General features: G+C 33.0%; 1 protein-coding gene and 1 long non-coding RNA gene across 2 annotated transcripts; one reads left to right on the top strand and one right to left on the bottom strand.

Annotated features, from left to right (window-relative positions):
- The first annotated feature begins 970 nt into the window (after nucleotides 1–970).
- Nucleotides 971–20,386, top strand: LOC116774158 (activating signal cointegrator 1 complex subunit 3). Its single transcript, XM_061523748.1, has 39 exons — nucleotides 971–1,130; nucleotides 1,340–1,470; nucleotides 1,625–1,877; nucleotides 2,058–2,324; nucleotides 2,807–3,056; nucleotides 3,329–3,506; nucleotides 4,117–4,262; nucleotides 4,328–4,473; nucleotides 4,751–4,951; nucleotides 5,592–5,784; nucleotides 6,280–6,466; nucleotides 6,971–7,097; nucleotides 7,425–7,708; nucleotides 8,083–8,188; nucleotides 8,521–8,745; nucleotides 9,081–9,170; nucleotides 9,490–9,634; nucleotides 9,988–10,124; nucleotides 10,593–10,769; nucleotides 10,960–11,185; nucleotides 11,594–11,735; nucleotides 12,045–12,156; nucleotides 12,460–12,551; nucleotides 12,622–12,698; nucleotides 13,042–13,262; nucleotides 13,461–13,563; nucleotides 14,321–14,510; nucleotides 14,777–14,930; nucleotides 15,247–15,383; nucleotides 15,674–15,890; nucleotides 16,333–16,491; nucleotides 16,860–17,001; nucleotides 17,249–17,439; nucleotides 17,764–17,954; nucleotides 18,288–18,456; nucleotides 18,851–19,138; nucleotides 19,496–19,630; nucleotides 19,828–20,023; nucleotides 20,164–20,386. Exons 2-39 carry the CDS (start codon nucleotides 1,349–1,351, stop codon nucleotides 20,310–20,312), a joined length of 6,525 nt encoding a protein of 2,174 aa, XP_061379732.1. The 5' UTR covers nucleotides 971–1,130; nucleotides 1,340–1,348; the 3' UTR covers nucleotides 20,313–20,386.
- Nucleotides 14,329–20,095, bottom strand: LOC133319420 (uncharacterized). The gene is made up of 3 exons (XR_009753036.1): nucleotides 20,001–20,095; nucleotides 15,664–15,747; nucleotides 14,329–14,463 (listed from the first exon to the last, which is right to left on the bottom strand). It is a non-coding gene; the product is annotated as an uncharacterized LOC133319420 (long non-coding RNA).
- Nucleotides 20,387–21,034: the final 648 nt, after the last annotated feature.

Below are 21,034 nucleotides of genomic sequence, written 5' to 3'. Positions count from 1 at the left end.
AATATAACAGCTTTTAGAAAGATTCATGTTAAAACATTACGAATCAATAGTTCAAAGAACTAGTTTTGTCTATAATATTTAAAAGAAATGATAAAGATGCGTAAAAAAAATACGCAGCTGCTCCATACACCCACAAGAAGCGAAGTTATCTTTAAAAAAAAAACCTATGCTTTTCAGTAGAAAAGTATCAGAAAAAGTTATAAGTGGTTACTGTAACTTACTGTAATAAAAATACATTAAAACTAAAACAAAAATTGAACCTAAAGTTAAATCGTTATTGGTTTAAATTACAACCGAGTGAATTTTATACAGTGATGGAATCGCAGTAAGTTTGGATGACCAGTGACCACTGCAAGCGAAAACTCGGTATCACCATCGGTATGTCATCACCCCACAATGCAGCGTCTTCCGTGACTTGTATGCACTTCTATCGGGGAAAATGACAGCTATAGAATTTCTTAATTTCGGCGTAACAATTTTTTCATTACATATTTAAACCCAAAACTACACCGCTTGCCAGACATAAGTAGTAGACATGTAGTTTTAACAAATTGGTTGGTTGGTTGTTTTAAATATGGCTTTTTAACTAGTAGACCAGTGTCGATAATTTAAAAAAAAAAAAAAACATTAGTAGGATGAAACCCATTAGAAATGGAGGGCAATATTATTAAAATGAAAGGAAAAATTATTTACGGGCGATCTGAGATCGGCAAGGGGATGGGGGTAATACAAAAAACAAAGAAAATATTACAATTTTTATGTTTGAGTTGATTAAAACAGATAAAAATAGAGATAGTGTTTACCTTCCTATGCAGATAGTGTTTACTTTCCTAGTTACTAAGTTAAAATATACTATCGACGAATGAAGCCAAACAATATGACGTTTGACATTTATCTGTCAAATTGCCATTGAAACACCCCACCGGTGATAAGTGATAACAGAAGACAGTCTTCCGATCGTCAATGCCACATTGACATTGGGTAAACACAATATTTTAATATAAAAAGTTCTTTTAGCGAGTAACAGTGTATCAAGTGTTGTTAATTGTAGATTGAACAATTACACAAAGTGTTGTTGCATATTCAGTAAATAAAGAAACTGAACAGTATATAAAATAAACAATAACAAAGTGAGTGTCTACTCAGTCAAGCTATTATAACATATTTCATAACAATATTTACGTGAAATTTCAACTTTTTAAGAAAATAATATTTTAAATATTAATTACGCTTCTTTTTTTTTGTTGGACATAGTTTTATAAGATAAATTTTGTAACTCCCAGTATATTTATACCTCAATACATCCAACTATTAAATAATCCTTTCTTATCATTACCAGAATAGCATAATGTTAGAATTGCCTCGTATAACTCGGGCCCTCAGAGCTCACACTCAGCTGGACAAACCTCGATGTCTGAAACCTGTAAAGGATAACAAAATAATTTTCAAAACGTCAATAGCACAAAAAAGGTATTTCCACAATTAATATAAAAATATATTTCTTATTCATCAGTACTATATTGTATTCTCAGATCGATTCTACAGCATTCTATAAAATCAATTTCATTGCAAAATATATACACAATAATTTTTTGAACAAAAAACATGGTTTAAACTATTTCAGACATAGAACATACTCAGATATATATGAGTATATAAAGAAAAATGAGCCAAACCAAATCATTAATCTATTAGAAAAACTAAAAGAGGCTTGTAAGATGCTCACTGGAGATGTCACAGATGATATTATCAATGATGCTGTAGTTTTGTCACTCAAAATGTTTCTAGATCAAGATATTGTGATGCTTAAACATTTGTCTTCATTAAGACAAATGTTTGGATCTGTGTCATCGGCTAATGCAAATAAAATTTGTGAGGTAAAAAGTTATTTTTTTATATGTAGCATATTTATGCAAATATTTAACCTTTTTTCATGAAGTAACTGGCAAAGGCAAATCATATTACATCTTTCAGTTAAATATCTTTTTATTGTCATAAAAAAATTAAATACTCTTTTCCAATCACATTTTCTATAAAATAAAAAATGGAATTTTCAGATTGTTACAAACATATCTAATGAAGTTTCTGATGATACTAAACAATATATTCAAACTGAGGTCAACGACGAAAATCAGAATGTCAAATTGTGGGGTGAAAGTATCCAATGTCACTACATTCCATACAAACCTGCGAAGAAACCTCTAGCGAAATTAACCAAAAAACCAGCTATGGATAGCAACTTTGTAACCGACTTTTCTATGAAATACACAAACAAGGTTCAAAATGTACAGCCACAGGTTACTGCTAATAAAACTGAATCAAAAGTAAGTCATAACTATAATAAATTAAAAATATTACTGTTATGTATTAGTTATACTTACTCAGTATTGTTAAATTATAATATGATGGCAAGTATAATGTAGGTAGTAGACTTTATTATTTAGTTCTGTCATTCAGTCTTACTACTTAGTACAATACTTATTACATACATTTAATACAGTTTTATTGAATACTACAATTACATAAAATATATACATTTAGTGTTAGTAAGATAACTTTAAAATAATTTCGTATTCTATTTTTACTATTGGTAACATTATTAAAAACGGTATTGTTAAACATTTTGCAAAAGATTTTCACATCTTAAGGAATAAAAAAAATAATTATAATGTTAAAATTTAAAACCCAACAAATTGAATTATTTGTTTTATTTATATTTTTAAAATTAAATACATTGCAAATTAATAGATTCTACTCAATTTTATACAACCCTTAAAGTTAATGAATGTTTTCGCAAATTTTACAGTTTGGTAAAGTCTGGTTGGAAAATAAAGTGAGGGAACTCTATGAGAACTCAAACGGCATATCAAGTGCTGATATTCTGCAATCAATAATCACATTTTTAAATTCATCACGAACGAATGATGAATTACAAAACGACCTATTCGAATTATTGGGCTTTGACAAGTTCGAGTTCATTGAAGGTATACTGCAACATCGTCAAGAAATAACTGAGAGTTTGAAAGTTCCGCCTCCACAGCCAACTATAGCTGCGAGTGAGTTGAAACATTTTGTGATATTACATTAAAAATAAATAAATAACCATCCAATGAAATATAAACTTTAGCAAAAGCACTTACAGTTCATATTTGGATAAAATTAATACATGCGATAGTAAATAATAATTCAAATAAGATCCTCTGTTGAATGTTACTTTAACCTGAGAAAAGCGAAAAGGGTAAGGTTTTATTCGAAAATAAATAATATATAAAGACACAAAAAATATAATTTGTAAAGACAAAGGCCATAGAATAGTTTATATTTACAGTTGCCTCACTTCTTCCTGAGAATAAAATGCCCCAGTATTTGTGTCAAGTGTCAGTCCAGTCTGAACAAGAGAAGATGTTAGCAAAACTCGTCAGAAAAGAAGAGAAGAAAGCAAAGAGTAAGAGATGTGATGATGAAGAGGAACATGAAATTAATATCGCCCAGTTAAGAGCCAAGAGGTATATGGTTATAATATGGTTGGATTATTAATGATTACCTATAGAAGTAGTTATATTGGCAACAAGCAAATAACCGCGATTTGGTCGTAGTTTATATATTACAAAAACAATTTTTAACGTTACTGATGAGCTAAATTCTAAAATTAAATTTCAAATCATTCTAAAATTTAAATTTCATTGAAATCAAAATTCAAATTCAAAATCTAAAGTAAAAATTCAAACTCAATTCTAAAATTAAAATTCAAAATGGAATATATTGAGTTATGATTCATATAAAAACATAGTTTTGAAGTCAATGAAACAAAAAATACACATCAGTGAACAATTTGCGCTTATATTAGTCATTGTTTCTTAATACTTTAATAACTTTACAGTAAATAAAACATTGCAATGTTTTTTATCTAGGGACCATGTGTCCAAGAAAAAAAGATCTATCGAATAATTCTATTCATGTAGATTCAGTAGTATATTTTATTAACTTATCAAGCAGCATATTGAAACTTTGATGACCATGTTTAGCATACTATATAGTAATAAAAAATATATCTAAAATTATATGATATATTAATATTCTATGGAGGTTTTAAATGCAATTACCTTATATTTTCAGGATAGCTGAGCTAACAAAGCCTGTTGTACCATTTTCTACATCAAAATCAAACCTAGATCCCATACTACAGAAGATATCTTACTCCCAAACAAAAGTTCAATACCCGAATGTGTACGACTCATCAATCAATGCAAAAAATTCAGCTGGTAAATATATGAAAATAAAATAAACAATGCATATGTGTTGGGTACTAATATAGCATTTATTTCAGGTTTTGTATCTGGTTTGAAGTTGATCCTGCCGGAAAATGCTATCAGGAAGGATAATAAGGAATATGAAGAGGTTGTTATACCCAAAAATGAGCAGGCTCCGTTGAGTGTTGGAAACAAAAGAGTACCTATCTCAGATCTTGATGAGGTAAACTTTCTTAAAGCTCAGACAATTAAACTTACATCATTTATATATATATTTTCTTTGTATGGCTTTGAGTAGCATGAACTATTAGCTAAGAAAGCTAAAGAAAATAAATGAACGATATTCTTTAAATACACTTGCTAAGGAAACGCATTACTCTTTTACTATGACTATGAGATCTTAGAGTTCCGTCTCTTACTCCGAATGTTGTTATTGGAAGTTGTAATGATATTACCATTGTTACGTTATATTACGAAATAATCCGTATTATGTGTTTCAGATCGGCCAAATGGCTTTCGAGAATATCAAGGAATTAAACCGCATCCAATCTGTTGTGTTCCAAACGGCGTATAACACTAACGAAAATTTGCTCATTTGCGCCCCCACCGGCGCTGGTAAGACAAACATAGCCCTGCTAACTGTAGTTCACCAGCTCAAACAGCATATAGAGAATGACGTCATCATGAAGAATAAATTTAAGGTCAGTTTGATCGCAATGTATGTAATATCGAACGGTTCAAGTCTTTGGTGATGGAGTCTTCATCTTAACTACCATACCCTACTAATATTATAAATGCGACAGTAACTCTGTCTTGCTGTTTGTTCCGTCTTCACGCATAAACCGCTGAACCGATTTTTATGAATCTTTGGTATAGAGATAAATGGAACCCTGTATATGGATATAAGCTACCTTTTATCACGATCGTGATCCCAAAACTACCCGGGTTAAACCATGAAGTGCTGTTCGGATTCAGTGGCCGTGGTGGTAGGGAACAACTCTGATATTCACGCGATCGAAGTCGCGGGAAGAAGCTAGCTTTAGATAAAACTTCAGCTTTAAGTGTAGTTCCTCTGATGAATGGAATGTCACTTAGATTTATTCTTGGTTACTTGATCTTGGTTCTCATTAACAGCCATTCTGGGATATACATAGTCATACACCTCAGATAGGCCTTTGTAAGGTATAAATCAAAAGAAAAGCATTTTGGTCGTACAACAAATAAGACAAATATTGCCTTATCTGAATTCTGAATAGTTCTCGTTGCATTAATTCAAATTTTATTAGAACTTCCTAGTTTTTATACCTGACTGAAACAATAAAGGTCCTCTATACATTTCAGATTATCTACATAGCTCCTATGAAGGCACTGGCTTCGGAGATGACAGCCAGTTTTGGCAAACGTCTTCAAAGTCTTGGCATCACGGTCCGAGAACTCACAGGAGATATGAAACTAACTAAAGCAGAAGTTCAACAGACGCAGATGATTGTTACGACGCCCGAGAAATGGGATGTTGTTACCAGGAAAGGGGCTAGTGAGTTGCCATTACAAAAAAATACTTTCATTTTTATAATGCGCAAATTATATTCTGCCAATGTCATATTCAATGGTGAAGCGTAGTAATAATACCTTTTGTTGTATAATGTAATTAAATTAAATTAATTTTATTTTTAATATACTTATAAAGAAAGTACGTATAGTACAAAGTCGTGTAATTCGTAAACACACACATATATATGTGTTATGTATGTATAATTGAACCAAATAATTATTCCTTCTACCAACAAAATGGTGAAAATGCATGTGGTTATGATAGGCTTTGATATGTACCTGTGTTTTTTGCTTAATCGATTTTCGTTGTAATATTATATAAATGTAGATATCGATGTAGATATCGATGAATTAATTTATATTCGGAAGTGACATTCTGATTAAAAACTAGTTGTACGAACAAGAAACAAATGAAAATATACATTACTTAAACAAAAAATAAACTCTATTAAAAATAATTACACTATTTATTTTCTAGCGGATACTGAATTGGCGTCAATAGTGAAATTACTCATCATAGATGAAGTACATTTACTACACGGAGACAGAGGACCCATAGTGGAAGCTATCGTGGCCAGGACATTGAGACAGGTTGAATCAACTCAGAACATGATAAGAATCGTGGGCCTGTCAGCAACGTTACCCAACTACGTCGATGTTGCCAGGTATCATAGTAGAATTTATCTAACAATAAAGGTTGCCATAACACAACCTTTATGACCATAATCGTTTTATAGATAAGTATTTTATGATAAAATTTGAATTCGTAGAGTATTACAAGTCAGTGAAATCTTTTAAACCTACCAAAGAATTTTATTCGATGATCACATTTTTTTTCTTGAAATGAGAAATTTCTTTTCATTCATATATGAGTGATCTGTGTAAATTTAATTCGTAACACGGTGAGGTCTAAATAATGATCAAACTCACTATTTTCGGATATGACACGAGGTTTTTTCAAAATGTATGCAGCGGGATGAATCTCGTCGTTTCTTGACGAACTTTCTTTGCTTGCTTGCTCTCAGTTTTTTGCGATATTCCGGAGGTTTTAGGTTCGATTCCTTTTCGTGCATATGACTTTTTCATTCTAAGTCTTCTACCTGAATTTTAATTATAAGTTTGACATAACTTAAGTTCTAAAAACATAATTATTACGTATAATATATCAGATTCCTCCGTGTGAACCCCAACATTGGTCTATTCTACTTCGACTCCCGTTTCCGTCCGGTGCCGCTCGAACAGCAGTTTATAGGAGTGAAGGAAATAGGTTCCGGCGGGGGAACACACCTGAGACAGGTATATAACGACCACGAAGAAATAGTGTACGTACAGATTATACTAAACGATTGATGCACAGACCACATCAGTAACATATACATATATCAAACTATTTAATCGTTGTCATTGCTTACATGACTTCCCTTTGTTTATAAATATGCTAATACTTAATCACATCACTATCGGAGTGAAACTTTTTATACACACATGCAAAAGCTAATTTAAAATATTTGTATGTAAATTTTAACAAAATTTTAATTGTCAAATATTAGATACTCTCTTTTTTGTTAATCGTGTGTTATCTTAGACAATATATGAAATTCAAAAATTCATATGCGTTTTTAGATCCAGACAATGAACGAAATATGCTACGACAAAGCCTCTGAGATGGTGCAGAAAGGTCACCAAGTAATGGTTTTCGTTCACGCTCGTAACGCAACCCATCAGACGGCTTTGATTCTGAAAGAGATCGCCCAAAAGAAAGGACACCTCAAGCATTTTGAGCCCGAGGACTCTGGAGGTTTCTTAAAGGCCAAGAAGTCTATCGGCAGCAGTCCTAACAAACAATTGGCAGAGCTCTTTTCCGCTGGTTTTGCCTGTCATCACGCTGGGATGTTGAGAAGCGATAGGTAATTAAATATTTTATAATGTAATTATGAAATTAAAATACAAACAAGACAATACGTTACATAATTGAATATTTCTTTGCAAATTCTGTCGGAATATTGTCTTACACCTTTTTTAGCCGTATTTATATTTTAAGAATAAATATTACTAAGAAAAGATTTAAGACCTCAAATTCTAATGCTCCTCAAATAAATTGATGGTGTAACTTTCACAGCTTTCTCTGCGCTTGTTGTATATGAGAAACCACCTACAGCTTGTGAAGAACACTTTGACACATACACTACTTTAAGATATTTACCCCCCCCCCCGCTCTCCCCACTCCCCATAAATGTTCAATACTTAAATATTGTGTAAATCATGTCAAACGTTTTTCAAGGAACATGGTAGAAAAATACTTCGCAGAGGGATACATCAAAGTACTCGTGTGTACCTCAACACTGGCTTGGGGAGTGAATCTACCAGCACATGCGGTTGTCATAAGGGTAGGCTATTGATGATTATTTTGTAATAATTTTTGCACGCATTGTGGAAAAGTATTTATCAATGTTCCTAATATCACGAATAATTTGTTAACATTTTTTAAATTCCAATTAAATTTATCTTTCCAAATTCCAATAAAACACGTATAAAGCAGAATAAGATAAAAATAACAAGAATCAAAACTCACTAGACCCACCGCTTTAGAATGATTCTTTCACACAATAAAATTCTTTACAAGAGCTATGAAAGTCGTTCATTATGTGCTAATCAGTTGAGCACTATGAGGCAAGGACTTTCAATTCAATTGATTAATACGACCACTCACTCGTTACAGGGTACAGAAATCTACGACCAAAGTCACGGAACGTTCGTCGACCTCAGCATACTGGACGTGCTCCAAATCTTCGGTCGTGCTGGGAGGCCGCAGTTCGACACATCCGGCACAGGCATCATCATAACGACCCACGACAAACTGACTCACTACTTGAAGAGTATGACCAATCAGTTCCCGATAGAGAGCAACTTCATCAATCTCTTAGCAGACAATTTGAACGCCGAGGTGAATGAATGACTTTTATTTTTATTCCATACAAGTCGTTTTGACTTCAAACAGTTTTTTTTACAAACAGGAAGAGCATAGCCCACTAATATGATCGGTTTATCCGAAAACAGATATAGAAAATTTTTTTTGCACATATCAGCTATTCCACATAAGAATTCTCGGTGAAACCTTCGGCTTATAATAATGATTATAATCTAAAAAAACAATCCGTTCCTCGTGATGCGCCAAAAGTTATGTTATCATGCATTTCTTTGATGTCCCAAACACCTCTATTATGTGCCCAGAAACTTGGATAACTTTGTCTATTACATATGAACTTAATTTCCTCCCAGGTGGCGCTCGGCACAGTCACTAATATCGACGAAGCGGTTGAGTGGTTGAGCTACACTTACCTATTTGTCAGAATGAGGATCAATCCGCAGGTTAGTTATACATTTATTATTATATTTTTTGATAAGTGAAAGCTTTAAAATCACCAGGTCCAAGCATCTTGTGTAATAACAATCCTGTCATTTCTTTTTTTCCATATTTTGGAGATCTCTAGAAGGTGGCGACATAAATTGCATTACTTTTTGATGTGCTAACACAAAAAAAACTCCCAGCTTTGAATAAAACTCACACGCATAATCGAAAAGCATTTAGTAGCTTAGAATTTAAGGCGTTTCAAATCTTCATATTCCATAATAGCCTCTAGATCGTAAATTACAATACCTGGTACTATACAAAAATTGTAACTTAAAGGTCTATGGTCTGACATATACCGATGTCCAAGAGGACCCCACTTTGGAAACTAGGAGACGCGAACTAATTACAAGCGCGGCCATGCAACTAGACCGCACGCATATGCTGAGATACAACGAACGTACCGGAGACCTGCATATTACCGGTGAGTTGGAAAAGCTCTGAGGTCACACTATACCAGCAACACGCGATAAGACACCTTAGAAACAACAAAATATGAGTCAAAATCGTATGTCGTTAGTGATTGAAATGTAATTAATTACTGTGGTAACAGAGTTCTCACATACATTGAAAGGAAAAAATCTAATTTATCCTAATATTTTGTTGCAAATATTCATATATCTGGAGTGCAGTTTTTTTTGCTATTTACGGCACATTAAAAAGTCCCCAACTCATTTGTATTATATCCATAAAATGTATCAAATCGATTAAATAGCACTTGTGATATTTTCGGGACTGTTTACGTGCTTTTGTTTTGTCCAACACCTCTCTGCCCAGACCTCGGCCGGACCGCCAGCCACTATTACATAACATGTGAAACCATGGAGGTGTTCAACACCATGGTACGGAAATCTATGACTCAGGGTTATGTGCTGGAGATGCTGACCAGGTGTTCGGATTTCCAGCAGTTGAAAGTAAGCTATCATTATATTAATTATATGTAATATTGTCTCATTTTTAACTTAAAATCATAATACATTATTTGCTTGTCATATAGCTACTGAATAGCAGACGAGCACACATTATTAATTAAATATTAAAACTGTAATAAAAAGGAAAAATTGGTTTTGCAATATCCTATTGCTTGAATAAGGACATTTTAAGATATTTTAAATAAACCAAGTCTATCCAATTTTTTATTTTGTTGGTATGATAAAAATATCTCGTCATAGTTTACATGAATATATGTATATATATTCATTAATTTATATATGTGGAAGGATTGAAAACATATACCTAATTACAATGCATTAGGCATAAATTAAGTCCAAAAATCAATACATCAATTTACACATTTTAATAACATTCCATTGCAAACCCTATAACATAGTTAAAATAACAATAGACCATAGATTATAAATAATATAAAAACCTGCTTACAGGTCAGAAAAGAAGAATTGACAGAACTGTGGAATCTGAAAGACATGTATTGTGAGTTACGAATCGAAGACGCTCCAGAGGACATACACTGGAAGATCAACATCTTATTACAGACTTATCTGTCACGCGGTCGGGTCAGCGGGTCCTCGCTGCAATCAGACTTGAATTACATCAGCCAGGTTATAAAAACTATATTATACAATATCGATAATAACATAGCATTATATCTATAAGAAATTTATTCAGTAGATTTGTTTTTATAGTGGAATTAATTATGTTATAAATTAATCATTTATTTTATTTGTAAAAAAAATATTTTCTTATATATATATTTTATATTGATGTTTTTTTTAATTGGTAACATTTCAGAACGCGGTTCGTATAGTTCGCGCGCTTTTTGAAATAACGTTAAGGAAAAATAACGCATACATGGCGGGATTGTATCTCAAGATGGCGAAAATGATGGAACTTCAGCTATGGGATTTCTATAGTGATATGAGACAGTTCAACTGCTTCCCCAACGAGATATTGAAGCATATAGAGTACCCGTTACTGAAACCGGATCAATTGAGAGATATGGATTGGAAGGAAATAGGTAATGGATGAGAAGATATGAGGAAAGAAAGAGAAAGAGATAGGACTTGTATCGGTACATCACAATGTTATCTGTACCAGTTTATATCGCTTGTATTATTAGATTAAATTTTAATAATAACCTCTTAATCACGATTTTACAAGAATTTAATATAAATGGAACTTAGATTTTCGGATATGCCATGCGACTTTTATTATTTTACAATCATATAGACCCGACGCTTCGATTATTCTACAGCAATCATCATCACGAGCAGACGTCATGAAGGTGACAATTCTATTTGACCGAACCGTCGGGGCTATGTAGACATAAACTAATAAAAACGCCTGGCGTTGTCCGAGAAACTCAGTTTCATCAAATGTATGCACGCGAAAATTTTAAATACCATTAAGATGTAATGTTTTCTAGGCGACCTGATACGTAATCCTAAGACAGCTCGCCATTTGAAGAAGTGCGCCGAGGAATTCCCATTGCTGGACATGGAGGCTAGCTTACATCCTATAACGAGGACTGTATTGAGAATAAGACTCACCATCACACCCAACTTTAAGTGAGTCATAGAGTTGAAAGTATTGTATAGAAAAAAATTATTATTAGTGTTGCTATACAGAAAAAGATGAATATTGATAGAGCTAAGGAAGTCAATGAGGCTTTTGAGTACGTTATTAAAACTGGACATAAGATGGTATTGAAACTAATTTAGGATTGTTGTCCACTGAACGATACAATAATATTTTTTTCATACAAATACACATACCTAATTTCATATGTACGTTAGATAGATTAAGAACCCATTTTGACATTTTTATATCATATTAAATTCAATTATACGAAAATTTAATTATTTTTTTTTTGTAAGGTGGAATGACAAGTACCACGGTAAGGCACCAGAGGCCTTTTGGATCTGGGTCGAAGATCCCGACACCGATATAATGTACTACCATGAATATTTCCTCATTACCAAAAAACAAGTAAGCACTTTTTTATTTTATTAAAAAAAATATATATCATTATTTATCTTACGCGTATTTAATATTAACTTCACAGATCATATGTCGATAAAATATGTACGGAATGTATGAGAAAAAATAAACTAGAGTGTATTTTATTATATCTAAGAATAAAAAAATAATACAAACATATTATAACTTTATTTATGTTTGTCACTAAGTTTTTTTTAATGTGTTAACATTAATGTTCTAAAGTATTATTTTTCTCAGTTTAAAACATATATATTATCTGATTGAAATTAATATGTTTTTTTATAACCGCAGGTCATAACAAACGAGCCTCAAGAATTAGTTATAACGATTCCTATATCTGAGCCTTTGCCTCCTCAGTACTATATCAGAGCTACTTCAGAAAGGTTCAGTATTGCTATATGTCAATCTATATAATGTATATGGCATTTCTTTAGACTATTTTTTAAATTCTAGATGGCTAGGCTCAGAGAGTGTACTGCCTCTGACATTCCAACACCTAATTCTACCGGAAACTCATCCACCTCATACAGGTAAAGGCATAAAAGAAAAAAACTATTGGATATATGTACTAGACTAGTAACTTATCTTGTAAGATACTTATACATGTTGCATTAGTAACTAAAAATATACATATTAATTTATTGTACAATTGTCTAACTGAAACTAAAATATATGATTTAAAAAAATAATTGATTCAAAATAAATAAAATTTAAATGAGACTATCTTACGTTTTAGGTATGAAAAATTGTTAGTGATTATAATATACTTAACAGTACTTATTTATCCGACATCTGATTGAAAATAAAACCATTAAAATGGGACAACAAAATTAATGCTTAACTAATGCGAAATATAAAACATTATCGTTACAGATCTGCTAGAGTTACAACCTCTGCCAGTGACAGCCCTGAACAATCCCTCCTACGAAATGCTATACAACTTCAGTCACTTCAATCCGATACAGACACAAATATTCCATGCGCTGTATCACACCGACCATAACATACTACTCGGAGCGCCGACCGGCTCGGGGAAGACGATAGTCGCTGAAGTGGCCATGTTCAGGGTCTTCAACCAATATCCGGGTTGTAAGGTGTGCGACAACCCTTATTCCATTATAACATTCTCAAAAAATCCTTTAGGTATCAAATGTTATTAAATGATGCCGCAGTAACGATAATAAATTATTTTTTCAAATATTTCACATTCTGTTGTCAGCGCCATCTATCTATTATATTTCTTTGTTAAAAAATTACCTTGATCAATTAAGTATATACTTATCCTTTTTTAGGTCGTCTACATCGCGCCACTTAAAGCTCTTGTCAAAGAAAGAATAAAGGATTGGAAAGTGAGGCTGGAAGAGAAACTTGGAAAAAACGTCGTCGAGTTAACGGGTACAGCTTAATTTAAGATTAATTTACGCCAATAGTTACTTGTCCTTTTCGTCGCTCCCTAGCAGCCTTATATTTTGTTTAGTATTAACGATAACATAGGGCGTGACTGTTATTATCTATCACTGTATCAGCATCCTATAAAATGAGAGTGCGGCCACTTTAAACCTATGCTCAAGGTTCAAGAACTGCAACGATTTTACAAAAACAATGTTTTATTATAACTGACTCAACTGAAGGCAATGAATTCCAATTTCAAACTGAATAGACTTCTATTGGCGGAAAAAAACACGCGTGTGTTTTGCTGTTGAATACTAAATAATTTTTGTAATAACCGGTACCAAAGTAGCTATTCTTCTTCGCTTAGAAGTAACAGGAATTGTCTAATGTCTATTCCATTCTTGGCCTTGGTACTTTTTTACGTCTTAAGTCGCTCTGGGCTTACGATTCACTATAAATTTTATTTAAATAAAGGTCTAGAGGTCGCACACTGCAATTTCCTTTCTAACTTTGAATGTTATTTATACTGGATCCAGGATCATCCAGGATCATCTACTCAATATGCAATATTGATGAGAGGTCTTGCAAAAAAAAGTATGTCGCAATACCATGTACACTTTATTTATGTCAGCTGCTATCTGTTACCACTTTTGTTTACTTATTGTGTATGATTTGATATATTAAAATCAAATCACAATAAAATTAGAAACGTATTTATACCACAAATATATTTGATTTAAACAATTCTATCGGTATCCAGGTGACGTTTCACCGGATATCCGGGCCATAAGACAGTCGCAAGTCATAGTGACGACTCCTGAGAAGTGGGACGGCATCAGCAGGTCCTGGCAGACGAGGAATTACGTGAGGGACGTGGCTCTCATAGTCATAGATGAGATACACCTGTTGGGAGAAGATAGGGGACCTGTTTTAGAAGTAATTGTGTCCAGGTGAAGTAAAAATTATGAAATTAAATGTGTATATATTCTAATCGCATGTCCAAAAAACGAAAATCGTTTTATATTTGATTTACAAATGTTATCATACTTAAATTTTATTTTATCGTGAACTATCTGCTACCATATTTTTAGTATTTCGTAACCAATGTACCTACATTTTTAATTGTCGCCCAAAAATCTTATATCATGCCATATATATATATATTTAGAGGCATGATTTATATTCTATATTATAAGGTAACAAAGTGTTGTTCCAGAACCAATTTCATAGAATCCCATACGTCTCGTCGTCTCCGCATCATAGGTCTCTCCACGGCCCTCGCTAACGCTAAGGATCTAGCCAACTGGCTGAACATTGGAGAAATTGGATTATACAACTTCAGGCCGTCCGTCAGACCTGTCCCGTTGGAGGTAGGTACCAAGCATACGGCTTGTGACACACGTGACACCAAATATATACTGAGTTTCAAGCAAAGAAGTGTTCTATCGGAAATAATAAAATAGAAAGGCAGCGAATATAGGTATTTAATTAATGTAACTAAGATTTTAGTCTAATGACATTAAATGTGGAATATTATGAATGTAAAACTTATGTAGTTTGGTGCGAACTCGTGTTAAGAATTAAGACACAAAAAATTAAATTACAAGCAGATGCAATTTTTAACTTTAATTTCTAATTAATTGACTGCCAGGTCCTTATTTTCTTCCACCCATCACTCTGTCGTAGGTCCATATATCAGGCCACGCGGGTCGTCACTACTGTCCGCGGATGATGTCTATGAACAAACCCACATTCAGCGCTATCAGAACACACTCCCCTGCCTCACCAGCTCTGGTCTTCGTGTCCAGTAGACGGCAGACCAGGTATATATGTATTTGATTTCAAAACAAAATTTTTTTGCATACACAAGCAATATTTTTGCCATCATTTCCATATAAGACATGACTAAATAATGATAATTATATTTACGAGTATATATTAATTTGTATGTTATATAGCGCTCTTTATTACGGAATTCAACAATAGTTAGGAAAAGTTTAAAAATTTTTTTTTTCATATTTCGCTGGTCCATCGCATATCAATGCTAGTTATATAAATAACAAACCTTCTTCATAATTTAAGGTTAAAATAAACAAAAATGACCGTTTTTCAGATTAACGGCGCTGGATTTAATCGCCTATTTGGCGGCGGAGGACGACCCCAAACAATGGCTCCACATGAAGGAGTCTGAAATGGAACAAGTGTTATCAAACATCCGGGAGTCGAACCTCAAACTGACCCTCGCTTTCGGTATCGGAATACACCACGCCGGCCTGCACGAGAGAGACCGCACTACGGTCGAGGAGCTGTTCGTCAACCAGAAAATACAGGTTCCAAGCGAAATTTACCTAAAAGTATACATCACGTGATATATAGGCTGTATGTACATACAAACTCTAACAACACTTTTCTCAATGACAGTACTTATATAAAAGCATTAACCATTTATTTTTCTCTAACTATAATCCAATCTGTAATTTTATATATTTATGTAAATAATATGTAATAATATTTTGTATTTAACACGAATCATTTAGTCGAATATTATTATTTACATAGTTTTACTTAAAAAATGTTGACGAAATACTTGAGTGTCTTACGACAATTTGCTTTTTATATGAAAATATTTTAATAGACCAAGATGTTGTTTCGGTATCAATTCCGTGTTAAGAATAAACATTACATTACTTAATGCACGGTTCTAATATCCGGTCTGAGCGAAAAACAGTACTATTGTTGAGTAAATATCGACCTAATAATTATTTTGTTAAGGTCTTAATTTGCACGGCGACGCTAGCTTGGGGTGTAAATTTCCCCGCGCACCTGGTCGTTATCAAGGGTACGGAGTACTTCGATGGAAAACAGAAGAGATACGTGGACATGCCCATCACTGATGTACTGCAGATGATGGGACGAGCGGGACGCCCACAAGTGAGTTGGTGTGCGTGTGACCACGCCTGTGTGCGTGAGCGTGCGTGTGTGGTCGGTCGTATTGTTTTATAATAGATGAAGTAATACGTATGACAGTGGACCATACAAGACGGTCAAAACAGTAAATTAAAATACAAAATCATTTGAGATGCTTTGTAACTAAGATGTGCGTTCCATATACAGGAAATACGAAGCTTTATAAACTAAATACCCTCAGCATTTTATCAGTTAACTGTCAATTGGTGAAATTGAAGTTAAAATTACGTTGACAAATGTTCAAATATGAAGTACACAAAATAATAAATCCTTTTTTCTTTTACTCTGGACTGTATTGATTATTTTTTTTAAATGTCTTTAATCAAATGTAGTACGACAACGAAGGCGTGGCTGTAGTGCTGGTACATGATCAGAAGAAGAACTTCTACAAGAAGTTCCTGTACGAGCCTTTCCCTGTGGAGTCTAGCCTCCTGCAAGTGCTAGCCGATCACCTTAACGCTGAAATCGTCGCTGGTAGAGTATTTATTAATATACTATTTTTTTTATTTAAGACAAAAGAGGTTATATGTATTCTGAACAAAGTTACTGCTTGGTACTTCTACTAAATGTAACTAAAATACTCTGCCATCTTTAACAATGGAGATTTTTGATATTTTTTGAACTGATCACATTCTCATGTTACTCTTATAACAGACCCAATACAAATTTTAATTTATAATTACATAAGTTATTCTATTAATCTAATATATTTTAACCACAGGTACGGTACAGACAAAACAAGACATCCTAGACTATCTGACTTGGACCTACTTCTTCCGGAGGTTGCTGAAGAACCCTTCGTATTACAATTTAGAGAGCATCGAGCCGCAAGACATTAACTGTTACCTTTCAAATTTAGTGCAAACCTCATTGGACGCCTTGGCTAACGCGAATTGCGTCGAGATAGAAGAGGTGAATCAACAGACATCCTCAACAGTCACATTAATCTATTAGTGATTTTTTTTTTTACCTATAATTATATTTTAATCTCAAGCTTAATTCGTTATGGAATTCAAATTCATACAGACGTATCCCAACTTTGAAAGAAAAAAAAGGTTTTTTCCATATCCGAGTTACATTTACATTATATGTCCCATCTTCATACAAGGTGTTGTGTTCAAAAGCCTTCAAGTTGCAACATGTCAAATATTTGTTAACGATGAATAGTTACTTGAAAGAAATAGAATATTTTTAATTTACCGCCGGTACCAAAACAGTTTTTTTTATTTTTTTTAGGATGAACGTACAGTCCAAAGCACTTGGATGGGACGGATAGCCTCATACTATTATCTGTCGCACAAAACGATGGCACATTTCCATAATCACTTACAGAGCAATCTGACTTTTGATAATCTGTTAAGAATTCTGGCAGATTCCGAGGAGTACGCGACGCTGCCTGTGAGGCATAACGAAGATGTCTTAAACGGGTAGGTTTAGGAGCTGATCATTTTATGTTGCACATATAAAGCGTAGTTTCGTAGCATTTAAATTTGGAATAACAAATTTTTTATTCATCCATTATTCGCTAAAACCCGTGTTATTTTTTTCCAATACTTGTATTTTTTTTTAATTATTTTACCTAACTTATATGAGTATTGACAGAATATATTCCTCCATTTTTACCTGAACTTAAAAGACTTGATAATTTTTTTAAAATTGTGTTTAAGTATAGAAAACAAAAAATGTGAGTAATTCCACCAGTAAAGTGATTTAACAGATTTTCTTTCCAAAATTATGTATGTATGTTACAAATTTTCCAGGGAGCTGTCAAAACAATGCCGCTTACAAGTAGACTCGCTAACGCTGGACTCGTCCAACGTGAAAGCCTTCTTATTGCTTCAGGCTCATTTATTAAGACTGCCTTTACCCAACACCGACTACCTCACAGACACCAAATCAGTGCTCGACCAGGCTATTAGGATCATACAGGTACTAACTATTAAAATATAGTAATTCATACAAATATTAAATATTAAATTCTTTTTAATTATTCCTATGTTAACTAATTACCTCATTACTTATATATTTAACCTCAAACTTACGTCAAGCTTTCACGGTCGTTCTTCTTACTAAGCTATCATATAATAGAATCAATAAATTTTATATTTTAATATCCCCTGTCATCCAATCAACTAGCGCCATCTATTTGCTAGTTTAAGAACCTCATTTTGACTCCGTTAAGTGTAACAAACTTTTCCATCTCATTAAATTTTTTAATGACCATTTTTACAATAATGTTTTTGATGATTCAAAAATACTGATAAATTTTTGATCCTTTATCTATTATCTCTATGTTAGTTACATTAAATAACCTTCGTTTCAGGCTATAATAGACACAACAGCGGAAAACGGTTGGTTGTCAGTTTGTTTGATATCACAAATGTTGATGCAATGTATCGTTCAAGCGCGATGGTATACGGAATCGGCTCTAACGACTCTACCGCATATAGAGTCACAGCATTTGTACATGTTCTTACACATGACCAGAGACACTAATAAGCCATGTTTCACATTGAATGGTTTAAAGGTAGCTTGTGCGAAAAATTATGAGCTACTAGCCAAATATATGAGACGGGAATTTGAAGAAAATCAAATTGAACATGTGTACAGGGTGAGATTTTTCATTATATACAAGTTACTTTCACAGATAAATAATTAAAATTAAACTCTTAATATACTGGGTATGTTAAATTGTCCGTTATGTTGTGCTACCACAGAAACTACTCAGATAGAAGGGATAAATAATAATCTTACTCTGTCATCTATGCTATATTATTAGATTGTTTGAATAAAATTTCTTTATATTCACATAGTTTCATATTCATGATACTGGTAAAATGATAAAAATTTGCTTTAATAAGTTTATTTCCTAATATTTGTTATATTTTCTATAAGAAAAGACGGACATCTTTAACAAAATAACCTAAATATGCTTTTGATTATAATCACCCTTACTGACATTACCCAGGCTATTTTGGATCTACCGACTTTGGATCTCAAACTGTCTGTCCGCGGTGTTTGGTTTGATGTTGATTGCGAACAAGACAAGCGAATACGACAACCACCCGGGAAGAACGAGTGGATCCAACTACACGCGGACCAGGTAATGACGTGAATAATACAAAATGCAAAAGTAAGTCGCTAGTAAAACTCATTTTTTTTGTGAGTGAAAGTGAGGACTTCATAAAAATTAGAGAAATAGGTCTTATACCAATAGCCTCAATTAATATCTAGTAGGTATCTAATTAGTTCCAAGTGTGTTGTGTTTGTATATATTAACAACTAATACTTATTAAACAGGAATACACGATCGCAATAGACATGCAAAGACGTGGTGGTAACCCAAATAACGTCTTATGTCCGCGTTTCCCCCGGGGTAAGAATGAGGGCTGGTTCATCACCCTGGGGTCTATAGAAAATGGAGAGCTGCATGCTTTAAAACGCGTTCCGCCTAAGGGTACATCAAATGTTACCTTCTACACACCATCGCAAACTGGTAAATATAGCTCATATTTTTCTTTCACAATAACTTAAAACATCCCTTATTGTTAAATAAAAATACTTAAAAATTCTGTAAATGTATATATAACACTTAAGATTATTTAAACTTATTAATAAAACAATGTTTAATTTCAGGACGAATAATATACACAATGTATGTAATGAGTGACAGTTACATGGGTCTAGATCAACAGTATGACTTACAATTTGACATCATTGGCCCTTTACCCACAGAGACGGTTGACAGAGTATACGATACCATAGACAAAGTTATCATTGAATGATATATTTATTAATTTATATGTAATATAACACTTTCTATGTTATATTTAAATAAAGTTTTATACAAAATATTAAATACTATTTTTTCCACTGAAGTCACTTAAATTTATAAGTTCCTTCAAGGTTTTCATATCTAAATGTAGCAAAATAATTTTCATAATAAATATGTATAACAAAAAATTACACTTAAGATGTGCATTCAATTTTAACTGACTTTAAAAATAGCGTCCCCACAGCATAATTAACTTTTGTGAATTATACACGAATCTAGAAAATCGCTCAAACAATTGTTACCTTTCAATATAAACAACGTCTTACCTCCTCAATACAAAGGTTTATATCGTTAAACGGAACACAGACGGTTTAATTCTTTTATTCGTAAATCTTCGCACATTATGGAACTATTGTGTACTAAAAACTGTACACTTAGTATTTACTTTATTAATGCAAACTTTTCCAAACAAAATTTTATAAATCTTTAAATTTAATTTGTGCAGACCTTAAATTTTCTTCGTTTCTAGTCCCGAATTTCTTTTTTGTCCATATTTTATATAAAACGAAGATGCACCTTCACTTTTTTTCTCGATCGGCTCGAAAAAAGCTCTCGGTGCATTATGAGTGAAGCTACCTCAGCGTTTCGATACTGAACCGTTTTGTTGAACAAGGGTTTTCTGGCCCTTAAGCTGATATGAGTGGTCCGACCATCTTTTTTTTATAAGAACCA

Source organism: Danaus plexippus, chromosome 20 (assembly GCF_018135715.1).
Source record: "Danaus plexippus chromosome 20, MEX_DaPlex, whole genome shotgun sequence".
NCBI lineage: Eukaryota > Metazoa > Arthropoda > Insecta > Lepidoptera > Nymphalidae > Danaus > Danaus plexippus.
The sequence above is the reverse complement of the archived record's forward strand: the minus strand, read 5'-3'. Positions and strand labels throughout refer to the sequence as shown.

What these genes read in the sequence shown, in the direction of transcription:
- LOC116774158 (XM_061523748.1), top strand. Translation starts at nt 1,349, where the DNA reads ATGTTAGAATTGCCTCGTATAACTCGGGCCCTCAGAGCTCACACTCAG. An exon ending in ACAGCCAACTATAGCTGCGA is followed by an intron (nt 3,057 to 3,328) that starts GTGAGTTGAAAC and finishes TTATATTTACAG; the next exon opens with TTGCCTCACTTCTTCCTGAG. An exon ending in TCCAACTACACGCGGACCAG is followed by an intron (nt 19,631 to 19,827) that starts GTAATGACGTGA and finishes CTTATTAAACAG; the next exon opens with GAATACACGATCGCAATAGA.